Raw genomic sequence first — 20,472 nt, 5'->3', positions numbered from 1 at the left:
TTGGAACTTGAATGAGCATTCCTACCAATATTAACCCATGGATTTTCTGGCCCTCAGCAATTAAGCAGAAAAGCCAGTACTCTCAAGAGACCACTTCTATCAACAGGCAAAATTTATTCTCTTCAAGTGGCCCACGAACTCTGTTAAGGCCCAATAAGCTTGTACCAAGCCCAGCATATGTGCAGAAGCCGAATGACCCACATACTCATGGGACCTCAGTGTACAACTAAATTCTGAAGTCTTTTGATATTCTCAATGGCCCCATTCTAGGAACCCATCCAAACCCAGTCAACAAGATACCCATCCTGAAAGCAGGCCCACTTATTCAATCAATTGAAGCCCAGCTGAATCCAACCATACAAAGTCAAAGCACCCGAAAGGTGACTCTGACATCAACCCGAACCCACCACTGGAGGCAAATCTGAATTTCCCAATCCCTGAATTGACGAAATCCATAGAAGAAGCAAAAGCTCCCCTGAAACAAGCATCAATCTTTGAGTCTTCTTTTATTCAAAGCAAAGCTGAGGACCAAACCACCCCTATTCCTTATCCTTCCATTGCAACCTACCAATCTACCTAGTCTACCCTGAATCCAACGCCTTCCCCTGTACCAAAACCACCTCTGAACCTCAAATATAACAAGCACTCACTGGAAACTGATGGCCAAACAAACAAGAGAGGCCTGGAGCATGCTGAAAATGAGATTCCTCCAAAGAAGAGAGCTGCTGCCTAGCATCCCATAGTCACAAGTCACAAAGCTCACGAACTTATTGGCGATATAGAGGAGGTGGGCAAAACACTAGCAGAGATTGTCAAAGAGAGAGGACTGAAAAAAGAGGTTAAAAAGGAAAAGCTGGAGCTGAAACTGAAAGATAACTTCTCACAGCACAACCAGGCGGGTAACTATTTTCTCTCTCGCCAGACAAGAAATTTAGAGATTGAAGTGGCTGAGGTGGTGGGCCATAACCTGCCACCGCCCTTGAGATGAGGATCTTAACATGGAATTGCAGAGGCATTGCTTGGCCTCTGGCAATGCGTGGACTGAGGGCACAAATCAGGACTCACCTCCCTAATTTAATTTTCCTTTCAGAAAATCTACTTTATGAGAATAAAACTACTGTTGTTGTTGTGAATAGATTAGGTTTTAACTTGTTTTTGAATAGCCCCCCCTGAGGAAATGGGGAGGTTTACAATATATGTGGAATCATGGAGTTGATGTTGAACCTATTGTTGTTAATAGTAATGTCATGGCTCTATTAGTATACTCGAATCCAGTGTATATGCCTTGGTCACTCTTATTAGTTTATTGTCTAGCTCAATTGCAAGAAAAACATAATTTCTAGACTCATGTAAATACCTTAGCTTCTGCCTTTCCAGGACCCATATTAGTTTTAGGGGACTTCAATTCTATAATAAATCAATCAGAGAAATATGTTGGTAGGATCTTTGCCTCTTCTTCAAACCTCTCAGGCTTAAAACAATTCATGAATCAACAAGGATTAGGGGACCTAGGTTTTGAAGGTTCTAAGTTTACTTGGTCTAATAAAAGATTTGGTAGAGGTCACATTAGGGAGATATTAGATCGAGGCATTGCAAATTCAAATTGGACTCTTCTTTTCCCGGACACAAAAGTAAAACACCTGCCTATCCATTCTTTGGATCATGCCCCCTTCTTCTAAATACAACAGCCTCCAAAAAAAACTTTCATTCCTTTAAATTTGAGGAACTCTGGGCTCGTGACCCGAACTATTTCAATGTAATCAAAGAAAGCTAGGAAAACACTCTTATAGGCTCCCCCTCATTCATTCTCTCTCAAAAGCTCAAAGCTGTGAAAAAAGCTCTAAAATCTTGGAACAACAGAGCTTTGGACATATTCAAACCTCTATTGAGCAACTCACCCTACATCTGACCCAAGTTCAATGTGAAGAACCCTCTGATTTAAATCTGCAACTAGAGGACCATTTGAAAAGTTGTCTTTCAGAACAATTGAAGCGTGAGGAAATTCTTTGGAGAAAAAAATCTAGAATTCAATGGCTAACAACCACTGATCTTAATACCAATTTTTTCCTCATGTCTTCCACCATGCCTAGAAGAAGAAATGATGTTTCTTGTCTCAAGAATTCTTCCAGTTAGTCGATTGATGACCCCTGTGCTGTAAAGAACATGTTCCTAGATCATTTTAGTCACATCTTCCAAACCTCTTCTCCTCTATTCCCGCAAGACCTTGAAAATTTGTTTCCAGAAAAAATCTCATATGAGGATAATGCCTTCCTTTGTGCTACTCCCTCTGAAGAAGAAATCATGGAAACCATAAAGCAAACTCGCTCTTCTAAATCCCCAGGGCTTGATGGGTTCACGGGTTTTTTCTATAAACACTACTGGGAGATTATCAAGGAGGATCTTATTAGAGCAATAAAATACTTTTTTGAAAATGTTCAATTTTTGCAAGAACTAAATCACACGCATATTGCTTTAATTCCCAAAACAGATTCTCCTACTAATGTTGAACATTATAGGCCACCCAGTCTTTCGACTGTGTGTTACAAAATTATTGCAAAAATTCTGGCAAATAGACTAAAAAAGGTCCTCAATGTTTTCATCTCTCCCTATCAATCTACTTTTATTCCTGGGAAAATCATTCAAGAAAACACAATAGTGGCACAAGAGCTTTTTCATTCCAAGAAAAAAACCAAAAAAAAAAAAAAGAGAGAGAGAGGATTGATGGCCATAAAATTTGACATGGAAAAAGCTTTTGATTTTATGGAGTGGGAGTTCCTTTTAAATATTCTAAATTGCCTAGGTTTTCAGCAAAAGTGGATCAACTGGATAAAAACTTGTATCACTATGGTCTACTTTCTGTGCTCATTAATGGTGTGCCTCGTGATCACATTACTACTTCTAGAGGCCTCAGACAAGGTGATCCTCTTTCTCCGTTCCTTTTCATCATTGGTAGTGAAGTTCTTTCTAGGCTTATAAATAGGGAAGAAAACTTGGGTCACATTTGTGGGATTAAAATGGGAAGGGGTGGTCCTTCTCTAACTCACATGCTTTTTGCGGATGATCTCATTTATTTGGCTCTGCTTTAGTCAACAATGCTCAATCCTTTCTCGAGGGTGTCTTGAAAAATACTCAGCTTGGTCTGGCCAAAGGATTAACAAAACCAAATCTTCCATCCATTTCAACAAATTTACTCCTCTCAATTTTGTCAAAAATATCAGATCGATACTAGACTTTAAGCTTGCTCCAAACAAACTCAAGTATCTTAGCCTTCACTAAAATCTGCATAGAACCAACAAAAGCCTATACGATGTCTTTACAAACAAGATACAAGGTAGACTAGCTGGTTGGAAAGTGAAGCTTTTGTCACAGGCTGGGAGAAAGACACTGATTAAATCAGTAGCTAGTTCCATACTAACTTACATGATGTCTAGTTTCCTCATCCTAAAGAGAGTTGCTTCGAATATTGATAAAGCTTTTATGAGGTTTTGGTGGGGTTTTGACTTCAAAAAAACTCATAATTTCACTCCAAAATCCTGGAAATCTATTTGTAAACCAAAATCCATGGGTGGACTCGGAATAAGACTCATATCAAATTTCAATAAAGCCCTCTTGAGTAAACTCGGTTGGTCTATACTTAGCAATGACTCTTTATCTCTGGAAAAATTTTCTTACCCAAAAATACTTGAAAAATTCTTCTTGGTTTGATGTCTGCATCAAGCATAGTGACTCAAAAGTCTGGAAAAGTATGACTAAACACAGAGATTTCCTAGCAACAAGCTTCTGTCATCAAATCAACAATGGAACAACCACATATGCCTGGTATGACCCTTGGATCCCCACTCTTTTACCAGCACTTCCTATTCCTTCTTCAAGTGATATTTCAAAGACCCTGACTTAAAAGTTTCTGAATTAATTTTAGAAGAGCCTAGAAAATGGAACACCATCTTGCTACAAGCTCTCTTCTCGGCTCAAACTGTTAGAGAAATTTTCAAAATTCCTCTAAGTCAACACAATTTTCAAAATCTCAGAGATAATATTAAATGGATCCATCATTCAAGTGGAAATTTCTCTGTTAAATCAGCCTATGCAGCCATTATTTCTACTTCCCACAATTTTGAAACAGGTCACTCATCTCACACTTGTTCCTAAATTTGGTCAATCCGTATTCAAGACCGTCTCACGCTTTTCCTCTGGAAAGTGTTGAATAATGTGCTACCAACTAGATCTCAGCTAAAACAGTGTTTATCCCTTGAAAATGAGCAAGCCTTTTGTCCCATTTGTCAGTCTGTGGAGGAAACTACCTCCCATTTATTTCTAGAATGCCCATATTCTAGAATTCTTTGGAGACAGTCCCCTTGGCCTTTAAATATAGATATTGTTGGACAAGATATCACAAAGTGGATAAAAGCTATCTTGGAACCAAAAATCCTTCTCAACATTCAATCTCAGGATGTTCACCATTTCCAATTGTTTGCAATAATAGCCATGGACTGTTTATGGTTCTATCGAAATCAACTCACTCATGGCTCAAAATCCTCTCACATTGATCAGTTTGTTAAAAATACTTTGAAGATTTTGTAGGATCATAAGAATGCATGGGTTAGTAAGCTCACTCAAGATCAATTCATTTGGGAACCCCCTGATATAGGTCAGATTTCGATTGCTTTTGATGTAGCTGTTAGGAAGTCTGGTAGTGTAGTAGCTGCAGTGTGTAGGGATCATTCAGGAAAAGTATTGGGGTGTGTTACAAAATTTTCTCCTATTTGTAATCCAAATGGTGGGGAAGCATTGGCAGCTTTTATTGGCATCAAAATGGTAGTAAATAGGAAATGGAAAAAAATTAAAATTAAAGGTGATTCGCAAGTAGTAATCTCAGTATTTCAAAGCTCTCAACATGTTTCATATTGGTCCATTGAAGGCAGGACAAGAGATTCTCATTTCTTACTCAATAGCTTTGAAATGTGGAAAGCTGTTAAAATACATCGGGCTCAGAATTGGTGCGCGCACACCTTGGTGCAATGGGCTTCTTCAAGTAATTTATTTGAAGATATACCCTTAATTAGGTCACCAGATTGCATGCTGGAGTTTCACAGTGGAAAAGATCCACCTATTTCTTTTCTGTAATTATTTGCTAATGGTAGTTGTAGTATTAGTCTGAACCTTTTCCTGTATTTTCTACTAAGCTTTTGTTATCAATGAAAGATTTCATCTTTTCAACGAAAAAAAGAAAAAAAGAAAAAAAGATTGCAATCTCAAAAGCTATAAAGTAAGAATTATATGGCCAACAAAACAAAGCAACTAACCAGAAAAAGATGTCCACTCACCTCATTTGATACAATAATACAAACTAGGAAGTGAAATATTATTCAGTTTGAGCAATTTTATGAGTATTTCTATTAATAAGTCGGTGTGAGTACAAACGCTGCATATTGTTAATATGACAAGATTTAGTTTATAAGATAATTTTAAAAATTTTAAATATTGCAAATCAAATCGTATTACTTAATGATGTTGATGGTGTACTATTCTTTGTACCAACTTATGAGTAGAATGACTCTTAGGCCTTGTTTGCGTAACAAGGTATTCTTAAGTATGATTAGAAATTTTCTTCCCAAACAATACTCAAATACAAAATACTTTCTAGTTTAAAATTTTTAACTTTTTCATTTAATTATTATCTAATTATTATCCAATACAAAACTCAATACAATTTTCACAAACTACCAAACAACATACAAAAACAATACAACTTTTTCAAATCTAAAAATAAATTAGTGTTATTAAAAATAATATTCAAACAAATTTGTAATTTTATAATATTTTAATTTAAGCTTTTTTCTCTGATTTCTCGAAACTCAATAAAACATCTTGAACTTAACTTCAATTAACACCCTGATTCTTTACAACAATCACAATTAAAATAAGAATAAAAAACATAAATAAGTTTAGATTAAGGGCCGGTTTGGAAACTTAGAATATTTTAAAATATCTATGAATAGTAGTGAAATGAGTTGGAAATAGTTATGAAATGATTTGAGTTAAGATATTGTATTGGATTTTGAGAAATGAGAAAAAAAATTGAATAAATATTATAAAGTTAAAATTTTGTTTGAATACAATTTTATTTTAAATTTTGAAAAACTAATATTATTTTTTGTGTTCTGTATATAGTTTGGAAAAATTGTAATTCTTATATAATGATTAGATAAAAAAATTGAAATTTTAAAATTAAAAAATATTTTATATTTAAGTGATGTTTGAGAAGAAAATATCTCTGGATATATAAAAATATTTGTTTATAAACTATCCTAAAACAATCACTCAAAATCTTTGTGCTCCGTAAATTGAAATTAATGACAAGAAATCGTTCAATTGCAAAGCATTGAATCCACTAAAATTACTATTTCACTTACCGAGTCCCAAGATTAATATCTTTTCAACCAAAAAAGCACTTTTTGAATACACCAAAACTACTTTACAGCATTGTCCTCATATGGTACTCGTGCTCTTCTGCAAATCGTAGAAGATTAGATCTAAATATCTTCGATAAAGACAACAACAAATTCTAAGCCATTTATCCAGTCTTTTTTTTAATTCTTAATTTTTTATAATAATTAAATTAATTTTCTATTTTTTCGGTTTGAAAAAAATAGTTTAAGGTTGTCATATGACAACTTTTTCTTGCAACTTGTCATTCGCCACGCGCGTGTTTTTTGTTAATGATAATAGACGAAAAATTTAACATATTTTTACTAGTTTTCCATATTTATTGTGCACTCTATTAATGTGATTGGTTAAAATAGTTATTTTATATTACTAAAAAAGTGACGCAGTCAATCACAATAATAAAGTGTACAAAAAATACGTAAAAATGACTGTACATAGAGCTTTTGATTTTACTAATATCATAACGTAAATCGCACCAAGACCTAATTCTAAGCCAGTTATAGTAGGGGGTGTGTTATATAGGGTACAACAATTCATGTTCAGACTGATCAAAACCTAGTAGCCAACTTCTCTTTCTTGCTCTAAAGATGATTGTGCTGAAATCAAACCTACCTTCCCCTTCGTTTGTTTACATAGATTTCATATTTGTTTACCTACCTTGCCCAACTCAAGCTAATGTTGCCTCTTCTTCAAAAGGCTTCAAAATAAAAATACCATTGTTTGACTATCACTCTGTCTCACACACTATGACCATCGCAAGTGTAGCCACGACCCATACCAAGAATCTCATGAAGCTCAACCTCTCTCTCTTCCATCAGGAATTTAATGACCTGTTAATTGTTCGCTCTGTGACCGAATTTTTTTTAGGACTCTTTTATTTTAGTTTTTGTTCTTTTGGGTAGATATGGACGCTTGCCTATTGTCTCGCTATTTCTTTGTGATTCAGCTGGTAGTTGACTCTGTTTAGACTTCATTAACAGGAGGTTTTTTCCCTATTGACCTTGATTCCAGTTAGATTCGAAAACTCTTGGTCATAATTCGACGGGTTTTGTTTTGTTTTGTTTTTTTACATGGGTTTGGAAATTCCATGGTATTTAGAGGCAATTCAAGCTCAAGAGGTCTTGGCATGGTGTTTCTGATGGATTGAGACATAAAGGGCGGCTTTGTTGGGGTTTTGTTTTGTTTTCTAGGTTTCATAGTTATTGGAATCCATTGCTATGGGAAAGCAAGGTTCTTGTTTTGATTCAATTTGAAGATTGGAAGTTGACTTGAAAAGAGTTTTGCAATAAAGTTATAGTTTGGGAATTTAAGAAACTTGAGAATTTAGTTTTTAATTTTGCTTCTAGGAATTTGTGGATTATAAGGTTTAAGGGCCTAACGAAAGTTTTGTGACTGAGGAATTCAAAAAGTAGGATGGATGATTCTTAGGGTGGTTCGAATTCATTGTTGTGTGAATATCATTAGTCATTTTTAGATCTGATCCGCATATTATGGGTCGGGTCCCCTTTTTTTTTTCCTAGCATGTGGTCAGGTTGGGTCCAAAGCCAATACAAGTTAAACGGGTCGCAGGCCTAACAAAAATATAAGCATATTAAGAAATACCAATATTATAAATCAACAATAATAAAATTGTAATTTTTAAATAAAATTTAAACGAGTTATTCGGGTTAATTTTGGGATCCATTATTGACCCGTTTATTAATTGTGCCTTAACGAGTCAATTTGTTTTAACCCAAATCCAATTAAATCAAATCCAAACCCACTAATTTCGTGTCATGCTCGTGTTGGATTCACAGATCATATCACATATTGCCACCCTTAATGTTATATTAAATGTACCTGTAACATATCAAAACTAAGCATTGTTGTGTTTCTTATTTGCAAGGTATACTTTTGTTGATCTTATGAGACTGCTTTTCAGGTCTTGGGGCCAAGAAACTACAAATTTCAATCTTAATTTTCTTTTCAGTACTATATTTGTCCTGTTCTGAACTTTTTACCCGTTTACATATTTCTTTCTCAAGGTTCCATTATTTTGCAAGTAAAAATAATAAAAAAGTATCCCTTCATTTAATTTCTTTATCTGCGAAAATACTCTCTAAAACCAAATCTTTCTACCCATCAATCTTGGATCAGAAAGAGGACAAAACCATTATTTTGGTAGTTATTTTAGTTAACGAGGTGAGATAAGAATTCTATAAATAATGGTGAAATAGTTTAAATTAAGATATTTACTAAATTTTGAAAAATGAAAAAGAAAAATTTGAATAAAAATATTATACACTTCAAATATTGTTAAAATATAAATTTTTAATATAATTTTTATTTTAAAATTCAAAAAAGCAGTATGTCACTACAAGAAAAAGACTTTTTGCGTAAAAAATATTTCCGTCTTTTTGCAAATTGAGTGAAAAAAACAAAAACATTTTGGTTGATTTTAAAGTGGTCACAAGTTTTTGCCGCAACTGGTGCCAAACGGTTATTAGAATGGTTGTTATAGCTTTTGCGACTAAATTTAAAGTTCTTGTGTCTAAATTAGAGCAACACAAAAAAGAAAATTTATTGCAATGCAATTTGATTATTTAGTGTCTAAAGTCGAGAGATGAAAAAAAAGATTATTGCGGCATAATTTATAATTTTTGCGACGATGAAAAAATAAAACTTAATTCCGGCTTTTTGCTTCCAAAATATCTCCATCCTTTTGAAAATCAAGGCAAAAAGAAAACAATTGCATTGTTTTTAAAGTTGTCACTAATTTTTTATGCAATGGCTACCAACCAGTCGTGGCATAATTTTAAGTTTTGTGTCAAAATTAGTCGATGCAAAAAAGAAAACTTATTGCGTTGCAATTTGAATTTTTTGCGTCCAAATTTGAGAGATGCAAAAGAAGGAACTTATTGCGTCGTAATTTACGGTTTTTGTGGCTAAAGTTTAGTGATAAAAAAAATAAACTTTTTGCGTCCAAAATTTCCTGTCTTTTTGAAAATTGCAAAAAAAAAAAAAACATTTGCATCGTTTTAGAGTGGTCGCTAGTTTTTGACGCAATGAGTGCCAACTAGTCGTAGCATAATTTTAATTTTTTGAGTCTAAATTATAGCAACACAAAAAAGAAAATTTATTGTGTCGCAATTTTAATTTTTTGCATCCAAATCGAGAGATGCAAGAAAACAAAACTTTATTGTTGCGCAATTTATAGTTTTTGCTGCTAAATTTGAGCACATTTTTCTAAAGCCTAACTTTGAAGCCCTCTAGTTCTGTCAAGTCTCCTTCTGCCCCTGCCCCAAGAGAAAGGCACCAGCCAAAAATTCCGGCAAGGAAGATCATGGTGATGAAAATATTCTTGCAGGGACTAAAAAGGCAAAGGTGGTTTGGACGACTTCACTCCATAACCGCTTTTGGCAAGCGATAAGACACATTGGCTTGGAAAGTATGTATTTTCTTCCATGTTTTTCCTTCTTTGTTTTGAAAAATTATCAAGTATTCTTGAGGTACTTGCAATTTTGAATAATACACATATATTGCTAACAACATTATTAATTCAATTCCTAATTTTGATTCTTTTAGTAGATGTCATAAAGAGTATTCTCCAGTTTATCAACATGTCTGGCATAACCAGAGAAAAAGTAGCAAGTCATTTACCGGTTTGGTTTTCCTATAAAGAAATGCGACAGCAATCACTAAGAAATTAATGTTTCCCTAATTTCAATTCTTGTTTCTCAAGTTCTCCTAATTAACAATATTGTCTACATCCCTTTAAAGAGAATATTGGCTTGCTTTCACTCAGTTTAGATTTCTCTTAAACATGTATAAAGTTTCAAGATATATTAGGAGTTTTGCTACTCATGTGTGCAGATTTAAAAAATATAAGCAAACCTAATCAAGAAATTTGTATGAACCATAGACAAACCTGGGAATAAAGATTTTGAAAACAAAAAAAAGTGCAAAATAATGTTATAATTAAAGATGTCTAGCTATTTAGTGTTTGGATATATAAATAGACAAATTGGGAATTATGATCTCATAAATCAGTGAGGGCCAAAGGAAGCTTCAAAAGCTAATTAGTTCAAATACACCTAAATTTATGGAGAGAACCTTCATATATACTTGTTAACTTCACCTACTTTGATTCTATATTGGTATTTAGAAGCTGTTGTTTTGTAAATTCCAACTAAATTATGGGCATAAGTACTGCTAACTAGACATAAAATGTGGAAAAGGTGAAGTTCAGTCAGTAGGGATCCAAATGAACTTGGAGTGTCTAGTTTTCATTGTAACTTCAGCCATGTCATAAGGGCAGATTTGAAAAATCATATGTTACTTGTCAGAAGAAAAGAGATTGATGAAAAGGAGCAATAGAGGGCCATCTTCAAATGATGCCCTACATCTCAAAACAAAAGGAAAATGATGCCGTAACGCTTCATTGAATATCATGTCCAATTTCATAGAAATTCACTAGTACTAACTTCCTCGAGTACTACACCTAAGAATATTTCTACTGGCAGCATCTTCGTAGACCAAATTCCACCGTCTACGTTGAATAATGTACCTGAATTCATGTAAATATCTCCAAAGTTATTGCTACTGTCCATGAAACTTGTGATTTTATAAAATATCAGATCAAAGACCTCTACATAAATTGGGTAAAATATTTCTAAAATTTACGAAATGTAAGACTTCATATATGCATGCAATATTTCTTCTTTTCTCTAATGTGCAGTTTGGTACATTATTTATTGTTAACTCGCGACATCTTTTAATTTCCTAAGTACCTAATGCTCCATTTGTCTTCCTCTTTTTCGAAAATGTTTTTCTTGCATTGTGTTTGTAATTGTTTCTTTTTTATTCATTTTTTTATTTTGTCAAATCTCCTTCAAGCTCTTTCAACTACATTTTCAACAAACAAAAACTTCCTCATGTTGGATTACTCTTCACATTTCTATTATCTCTTGGGACTCTCTCCTTAATGCCAACATTTACTTTTTCTCTACACTACCTGCATGCAATAATCTATATTCTTTTACACTCCTAGCTTTATTCTGTATTGGTACTCTATCCCATTGATAGATTACGTTGGCTTGCATGCAATGAACTTTAAAGCCTCCACCTATAGATAATCTCATTTTTAAGCAATGACCTAATCTATCATATTGATTGACATGATCTTAATTTTTTTTTTTTTTTTACAGATGGACAGGAGTTGGATGATTCACACTGATAGGTTTATGTCACTTAATATGCCGAAGGGGTTAGGTAATTTCTCACAATGGCTTGAGCTCATGCGACTGGAACCAACCGTGTAAAATGTCCATGTCATCGATGTCGTAACAATTTGTTCCTACCTATTAGTGGGGTGGAATGACATTTATTTCTTACTGGGATAGACCCAAGTTACACCGCATGGATATTTCATGGGAAGCAAGAAAAAATTAACCTGGGCATTGATGTTGAAGATGATAATGATTGTTATATTGATGACATAGATGAGATGTTAGGTGACGTTCAAGCTTCTACTTTCATTGGCGTTCATGAAAACACCCCTACACTTACAATGGGTCCCTCCTCCGTTGAACCCGAACCAACCACTTTTGAGAAACTGGTAGAAGATGCTCAGCATCCACTTTACAATGGTTGTACAACATTTACCAAACTATCTTTTATTGTGAAGTTGCTCCACATCAACACAAATGGCAGATGGAGTTTCAAGTCCTTTGACATGTTGCTTCCATTATTGTAAATTGCTTTTCTCGAATCACTATTGCCAAACTCTTTCAATGAGGCATGATCATTAGAGCAAGGACTTTGACTTAGGTATATAAAAATACATGAATGTCCAAATAATTGCATCCTAGATTGGAAGGAAAATGCTAACAACCACTCAAGCCCTAAGTGTAGGGCATCCAGGTGGTCGTCTATCGCACCTAAGCAACGACCAGTACCCCAAAAGGTAATGCAATATTTTCCATTGAAACCAAGGTCGCAGATACTATTTATGATGGGAACCAAGGCAGGCCTACTCTTAAAGATCCTTTGCAAGTTCCAGATGGGCCAATTACAAGATCGAGAGCCAAGAAGATCAAGGAAGCAATGCAAGGATTAGTACAAACCACTTGGGAAGAAGCTAGCAAGAGCCCAACACTCAAGATGAGCTTGAAAGAAGAAAAACCAGCTTTGATCCACTTGATCCAAGCTGTGGAAGACTTGACTTAGAAATATGGCCTTTAGATATTAAGGCTTTCAATTTGTTTAAAGGATTTTTATTATTAGTTTTGAATAAGTGGGCTAGAGGATGCTTAACCCACATATGTCTTACTTATTTGAACTAGGGTTTAGAAGTACTGTAGCATGAAACTGTTCACGCTACAGTACACGCGGCTACTGTTCACCAAAGGGCATTTTTGAGAGAAAGGGTCTCAAATTTTAGTCTAGGGTTTTATCATGTTTTGGGGAGGGTATTTAAAGGATGTAATCAGCCATTTCAAGGCAGACATTATTTTATTTCGAATTTTAATTGTGAGTGAGTTTTCTCCTCTTGTTCTTAATTGAACTCTTGAACTTATCAAAGGTAAATCACAACCTTTGTGGCGTTCCTCCTCGTAATTTGGGTTCTTGAGACGGGATTTCAACGGGTCTAGATTTTGATATAATCTAGGTTCTTGAAACGAGTTCTCAACGGGTCTAAATTCTCCATCCATAGACTTGAGTTTGGCGTTCTTGGGTTTGTTTTTCCAATATTGTTGTTGGGTCTCAAAGCGAGTCGATTGAGGTTCACATCATTTGGTATTCAGAGCAAGGTTTCCAATCAGGTCTGATTCTATCTTTTATTTATTGCATCGTAAATTCTAGGGCTTCAATGTTCTAAGGTTCCAAAAAAAAAAAAAAGGGTGCAGAAATTCGTTTTTCCTTAAGCTGCCAAAATTTGCACCAGCTAGGGTTTGAAATTTGTAGGGTTTCATTGATTCCCTTCTATTTCCTTGTCATTTTTTATATGTTTGAATTCAATTGTTTGATTATCCCAATTGAATATTTCTGTTTGTGGGTGAATTGTTGAGAAAAGAAAAGAAAAGAAAGGAAAGGAAAAGAAAAGAAAAGAAAAGAAAAGAAAGGAAAGGAAAAGAAAAGAAAAGAAAAGAAAAGAAAAAAAAAAAAGAAAAAAAAAATCGTCCAAAAAAAAAAAAAAGAGGGGTAGAAAAATCCAAAATTTTTTTCTTGAGCCTTTCATCATAGGGGTTGTGCATCCTTCATTATAGTTGGTATCTTGTGTTACAGTCACTCTTCCATTCGTATAATTTCCGTGATTCTCGTGTCGTTTCTTTCATTCCGTGTTTCTCTTGTTCTTGTTTCTTGGATCTAATTGCTAGTTGGGATTAAATAAGGTTGCTTTGTCTTGATTGAGTTCAATTAGTTCTGAAAGAACTTGAGTGGGAAAACTAGAGGTAAAAGGCAAGAGAGTGTGAGATTATTATCGGAAAAAAAAAAAAGCCAATTCAGAGTGAAAAACACGAGTGGAGTGCCATCATTTGAGTGTAAACACGTAAGGGAGCGTGTGAGGTCCTTTTTTTCTGCTAACATTTTCTTTTAGCTGCACATTACAATGTCTCACCGCAGTGGCTCATCACCCAAGGGGATAGCAGATAACTCATTTGTGTTGCAAGCCATGCAACAACAGTTTGAGCGGATGAACATGCTATTGGGACAAATGGAGGATAGGATGAATCAACAACAAGCAGAGATTAGAAATTTGCAAGGTGGGAGACATCGGAGGCGACGTGAGCCTAGGGTTGAAAATGCATATGAGAATGAAGGAGATGATGAGGATGAGGAAGACCTAACATCTGAAATTGGGTTGGGTAGACATAGAGGAGTTAGGCGTGAAAGAGGATTTGAGGGGAACCTAGGGGGTCGGGATGGTGTCGATAGAGACTTGGGGAGCATCAAAATGACAATACCATCTTTCCAAGGTAGAACTGACCCAGAGGTTTATCTAGAGTGGGAGAAAAAAATAGATTTGGTATTTGATTGTCATAATTACTCTGAGGAGAAGAAAGTAAAGTTGGCAGTAATTGAATTCACTGATTATGCTATTATTTGGTGGGATCAATTAGTGACCACTAGGAGAAGGAATCATGAGAGGCCTATAGAGACATGGGGAGAGTTGAAAGCTCTCATGAGGCGGAGATTTGTACCTAGTCACTACTATAGGGACCTTTATCAAAAGCTCCAAAATCTTACACAGGGGTCTAGGAGTGTGGAGGATTACCATAAGGAGATGGAGGTGGCTATGATTCGGGCTAATGTAGAGGAGGACCGGGAGGCCACCATGGCTAGATTTTTGAGTGGTTTGAATAGAGATATAGCCAATGTAGTTGAATTGCAACATTATGTGGAGATAGAGGACATGGTGCACATGGCTATGAAGGTGGAGAGGCAATTAAAGAGAAAAGGGACAGCAAGGTACACTTCGGTTCCTAGCACTACTTGGAAATCAAAGTGGGATAGGAATGATCCTACTGAAGCAAAGAGAAAGATCGAACCACCTAAGGGCAAAGATGAGGGACCTAGCAGCAAAGCCAAGGTAGAATCTCAACCTTCAAGGAATAGAGATATTAAATGTTTTAAGTGTTTGGGTTCAGGGCACATTGCTTCTCAATGTCCAAATAGGCGAGTGATGATTATGCGTGACAATGGGGAGGTGATGACTGAGAGTGAGGATGATCGTGATGGAGTGCCCGAGTTAGTTGATGCTAGTGATGACGAAGGAGTGATATATGCTGTGAGTGAGTCTCTTGTTGCTAGGCGTGCTCTCAACACACACATTAAGGTGGATGATGCCGAGCAACAGAGAGAGAACATTTTCCATACTAGATGTCACGTCAACAGCAAAGTATGTAGTATGATTATTGATGGAGGGAGTTGTACTAATGTGGCTAGCACTACTTTGGTTGAGAAATTGAATTTACCAACCTTAAAACACTCTAGACCATACAAATTGCAGTGGTTGAATGATTGTGGGGAAGTTAGGGTGGATAGACAAGTGTTAGTTCCTTTTTCAATTGGAAGGTATCAGGATGAGGTGCTTTGTGATGTTGTGCCTATGCATGCTGGCCATATTTTGTTGGGGAGGCCGTGGCAATATGATAGGAGGGTGACACATGATGGGTTCAAAAACATGTACAGCTTTGTAAAGGAGGGTAAAACAATCAAGCTTGCTCCTTTAACTCCAAGCCAGGTCTATGAAGACCAATTGAAACTGAAAAGTGAGGTTGCTCAGAAAAGAAAGAGTGAAAATGCGAGTGATCAAAAAAGAAAGAGTGAAAATGAGAGTGATCAAAAAAGAATGAGTGAAAAAGAGATTGAGCAGAAAAGAAAGAGTGATAGTGAAAATGAGCACAACAAAAAGAGTGAAAAAGAAAGTAGAGATGTGGCTGAGAGTAGAGAAAAAAGAGTAGAGCCACGAGAGAAAAAAGAAAGAGAGTCTGCAGAGAGAAAAGGAAAGACAAAAGTGAGTTTCTATGCCAGAGAGAGTGAGGTTAAGAGGGCTTTCTTCGCAGATCGCCCTATGATTTTTCTTGTCTATAAAGAGTCTTATCTTACTCTTGATGACACTCACCAGTCTCTTCCTAGTTTGGCTATTTCCTTGTTGCAGGAGTTTGATGATGTATTCCCAGAGGAGATGCCTAATGAGTTGCCACCCATTAGAGGCATTGAGCATCAGATTGATTTTGTACCTGGAGCTGCTATTCCAAACCGACCAGCCTATAGGAGTAATCCAGAGGAGACAAAGGAACTTCAGAGGCAAGTTGAGGACTTGATGAGCAAGGGGTACGTGAGGGAGAGCATGAGCCCATGTGCAGTACCAGTGCTATTAGTGCCAAAGAAGGATGGGACGTGGAGAATGTGTGTTGATTGCAGGGCGGTCAACAATGTTACGGTAAAGTATCGGCATCCCATTCCTAGATTAGATGATATGCTTGATGAATTGCATGGCTCTTGTATTTTTAGTAAAATTGATCTTAAAAGTGGGTACCATCAAATTAGAATGAAAGAGGGTGATGAATGGAAAACTGCTTTTAATTCAAAGTATGGCCTTTATGAATGGTTGGTTATGCCATTTGGACTTACAAATGCGCCCAATACTTTCATGAGATTGATGAACCATGTCCTACGTGCATTCATTGGCAAGTTTGTGGTTGTGTATTTTGATGATATCCTAGTGTATAGCAAGGACTTAAATGAGCATATTGAGCATTTGAGATTTGTGTTTGATGTGTTGAGATGTGAAAAGTTGTATGCTAATTTCAAGAAATGTACCTTTTGCATGGAAAGAGTTGTTTTTCTTGGATATGTTGTTAGTACAAAGGGTATTGAGGTGGATGAAGAGAAAGTCAAGGCCATCAAGGAGTGGCCAACGCCAAAGAGTATCACTGAGGTAAGAAGCTTTCATGGTTTAGCTAGCTTTTATCGGCGTTTTGTTAAAGATTTTAGAACCATTGCTGCACCACTCACTGAAGTCATTAAAAAGAATGTTGGGTTTCATTGGGGGGCTACTCAAGAGAGTGCTTTTGCCACCATTAAAGAAAGGTTGTGCTCTGCACCTGTGCTAGCATTACCTGATTTTAACAAAGCTTTTGAGATTGAATGTGATGCCTCAGGTATAGGGATTGGAGCTGTTTTGATGCAGGATAGGCGGCCCATAGCTTTCTTCAGTGAAAAGTTAAGTGGGGCCTCACTCAAGTACCCTACTTATGACAAAGAGCTTTATGCTCTTATTCGTGCATTGGAGACTTGGCAACACTACCTATGGCCTAGGGAATTTGTGATCCACACCGATCATGAATCATTAAAGCATCTCAAGGGTCAAGGTAAGTTGAATAAAAGGCATGCTCGTTGGATGGAATACATTGAGACATTTCCATATGTCATCTGTTACAAGCAAGGTAAGGAGAACATTGTTGCTGATGCTTTATCTCGAAGGTATGTACTTCTTACTTCTATGAGTGCTAAGATGCTTGGGTTTGAATACGTAAAAGACCTATATGCCGATGACGCTGACGTCTCTAATGTGTACGTGGCATGTGATAAGGTGGCATTTGGTAAGTTTTACAAGCATGAGGGTTACTTGTTTAAAGAAAACAAACTTTGTGTGCCAGGTTGTTCCATGCGTGAATTACTAGTGCGTGAGGCACATGGTGGTGGATTAATGGGACACTTTGGTGTCAAGAAGACTTTGGATATTTTGCATGAACATTTCTTTTGGCCTAAGATGAAGAGAGATGTCACTCACATTTGTGGCAGGTGCATTACATGTAGGAAGGCCAAATCTAAAGTGTTGCCACATGGGTTGTATACACCCTTACCCGTTCCTAGTGAACCATGGGTCGACATATCTATGGACTTTGTTTTGGGGCTACCTAGGACCAAAAGGGGTAGAGATTCTATTTTTGTGGTTGTGGATAGATTTAGTAAAACGGCACATTTCATTCCATGCCATAAAACAGATGATGCCACAAACATAGCTGACTTGTTTTTCAGGGAGATAGTGCGACTCCATGGTGTTCCCGGGAGTATTGTTTCTGATAGGGATGTTAAATTCCTTAGCTACTTTTGGAAGGTGTTGTGGGGGAAATTGGGTACCAAGCTCTTATTTTCCACTACTTGTCATCCGCAGACTGATGGTCAAACTGAAGTAGTTAATAGGACCTTAACTCAGCTTTTACGCACTGTTGTTCATAAGAATTTAAAAACTTGGGAGGATTGTTTGCCATTCATAGAGTTTGCATATAATAGGACCATGCATACTACTACTTCATATTCTCCTTTTGCAATTGTTTATGGATTCAATCCGCTTACCCCTTTAGATTTGATGCCTTTACCGGTTGATGGCAGGAGTAGCTTGGATGGACAAAAGAAGGCGGAGTTGGTGAAGTCACTCCATGAGAGGGTGCGGCTTCAAATTGCGCAAAAGAATGAAAGAGTTGCTTCCCAAGCCAATAAAGGGCGAAGGCGTGTCATCTTTGAACCTGGAGATTGGGTTTGGGTTCACATGCGCAAAGAAAGATTCCCAGCTCATCGGAGGACTAAGTTGCATCCTCGAGGAGATGGACCTTTCCAAATCCTTGAGAAAATTAATGACAATGCCTATAAAGTGGATCTCCCAGGTGAGTATAATGTGTCTGCTACTTTCAATGTTTCTGATCTTTCTCCTTTTGACGTAGGTGAAGATTCGAGGTCGAATCCTTTTGAGGAGAGGGGGAATGATGGGAACCAAGGCAGGCCTACTCTTAAAGATCCTTTGCAAGTTCCAGATGGGCCAATTACAAGATCGAGAGCCAAGAAGATCAAGGAAGCAATGCAAGGATTAGTACAAACCACTTGGGAAGAAGCTAGCAAGAGCCCAACACTCAAGATGGGCTTGAAAGAAGAAAAACCAGCTTTGATCCACTTGATCCAAGCTGTGGAAGACTTGACTTAGAAATATGGCCTTTAGATATTAAGGCTTTCAATTTGTTTAAAGGATTTTTATTATTAGTTTTGAATAAGTGGGCTAGAGGATGCTTAACCCACATATGTCTTACTTATTTGAACTAGGGTTTAGAAGTACTGTAGCATGAAACTGTTCACGCTACAGTACACGCGGCTACTGTTCACCAAAGGGCATTTTTGAGAGAAAGGGTCTCAAATTTTAGTCTAGGGTTTTATCATGTTTTGGGGAGGGTATTTAAAGGATGTAATCAGCCATTTCAAGGCAGACATTATTTTATTTCGAATTTTAATTGTGAGTGAGTTTTCTCCTCTTGTTCTTAATTGAACTCTTGAACTTATCAAAGGTAAATCACAACCTTTGTGGCGTTCCTCCTCGTAATTTGGGTTCTTGAGACGGGATTTCAACGGGTCTAGATTTTGATATAATCTAGGTTCTTGAAACGAGTTCTCAACGGGTCTAAATTCTCCATCCATAGACTTGAGTTTGGCGTTCTTGGGTTTGTTTTTCCAATATTGTTGTTGGGTCTCAAAGCGAGTCGATTGAGGTTCACATCAATTTATGTCCAAAAAAACTACAGTATCCATAAGGTGGCATCATGATAAAAAGGTGGTGGATGAAAACAGTTTGAGGCATCCTGCAGACTCTGAGGTCTAGACCACATTCGATAGAGAGCATCGTTGGTTTGTTGAAGATGCTCATAACATCAGGCTGGGACTTGCCAGTGATGGATTCAAAACATTCAATAATATGAGTAAACCATACAGCATATGGCTAGTGGTTCTAGTTTCATATTACTTGCCTCCATGGTTATGTATGAAAGACCTGTTCTTCATGCAATCTACAATAATTCTTGGGCTTAAATTACCTGGGAATAAAATTCATGTTTACTTATGCCCTTTAGTTGACTAACTAAATGATTTGTGGGAAATTGTGGTTGATACGTATGATGTGATGGTTGGGCAATGATTCTGATTGCATGCAGCCTTATTGTGGATCATTAATGATTTTCCTGCATATGGTAATCTTTCTGGATGGAGCACTAAGGGAAAGTTGGCATGCCTTTGTTCAAACCTGGATACGGATAGCATGTGGTTCAAACATGGTCATAAGCATTGTTACATGGGTCATCGCTGCTTCCTATCATTAGGTCACATTTGGAGAAAAAAGAAGACTATTTTTAATGGTGAAGAAGATCATCGGTCTCCACTTAAACAACCCCTTGGAGAAGATATAATGCATCAATTAAGTAACATTGCTCAAGTGCATTTTGGCAAACGTTGTAAGAGGAGAAATTGCACCCTTGAGGAGTTAAATTGGACAAAGCAAAGCATCTTCTTTGAACTGCCATATTGGGCATTGTTGAAACTTAGGCAGAATCTCAACGTGATACATATTGAAAAGAACATTTCTGACAATGTGCTACGTATATTGATGAATTTCCAAGGCAAAATAAAAGATAATATCAATGCCCGGCAGGACTTGGCCGAACTCTATATAAAGAAAGAGTTACATTTGAAAGAAGATAGAGATCGACGACTCAGGGC

General features: G+C 36.5%; 1 protein-coding gene across 1 annotated transcript; it reads left to right on the top strand.

Moving 5' to 3' along the window:
* Positions 1 to 14,479: 14,479 nt before the first annotated feature.
* LOC122318677 lies at positions 14,480 to 20,075 on the top strand (the record flags this gene model as incomplete). The annotated part of the gene is made up of 6 exons (XM_043136276.1): positions 14,480 to 15,589; positions 16,091 to 16,341; positions 16,771 to 17,422; positions 17,552 to 18,332; positions 18,471 to 18,805; positions 19,911 to 20,075. Coding segments are annotated over 6 exons (3,294 nt in total), but the record flags the coding sequence as incomplete, so codon positions are not given.
* Between the last annotated feature and the right edge of the window lie 397 nt (positions 20,076 to 20,472).

Source organism: Carya illinoinensis, chromosome 1 (genome assembly GCF_018687715.1).
Source record: "Carya illinoinensis cultivar Pawnee chromosome 1, C.illinoinensisPawnee_v1, whole genome shotgun sequence".
Lineage (NCBI taxonomy): Eukaryota > Viridiplantae > Streptophyta > Magnoliopsida > Fagales > Juglandaceae > Carya > Carya illinoinensis.
The sequence above is the reverse complement of the archived record's forward strand: the minus strand, read 5'-3'. Positions and strand labels throughout refer to the sequence as shown.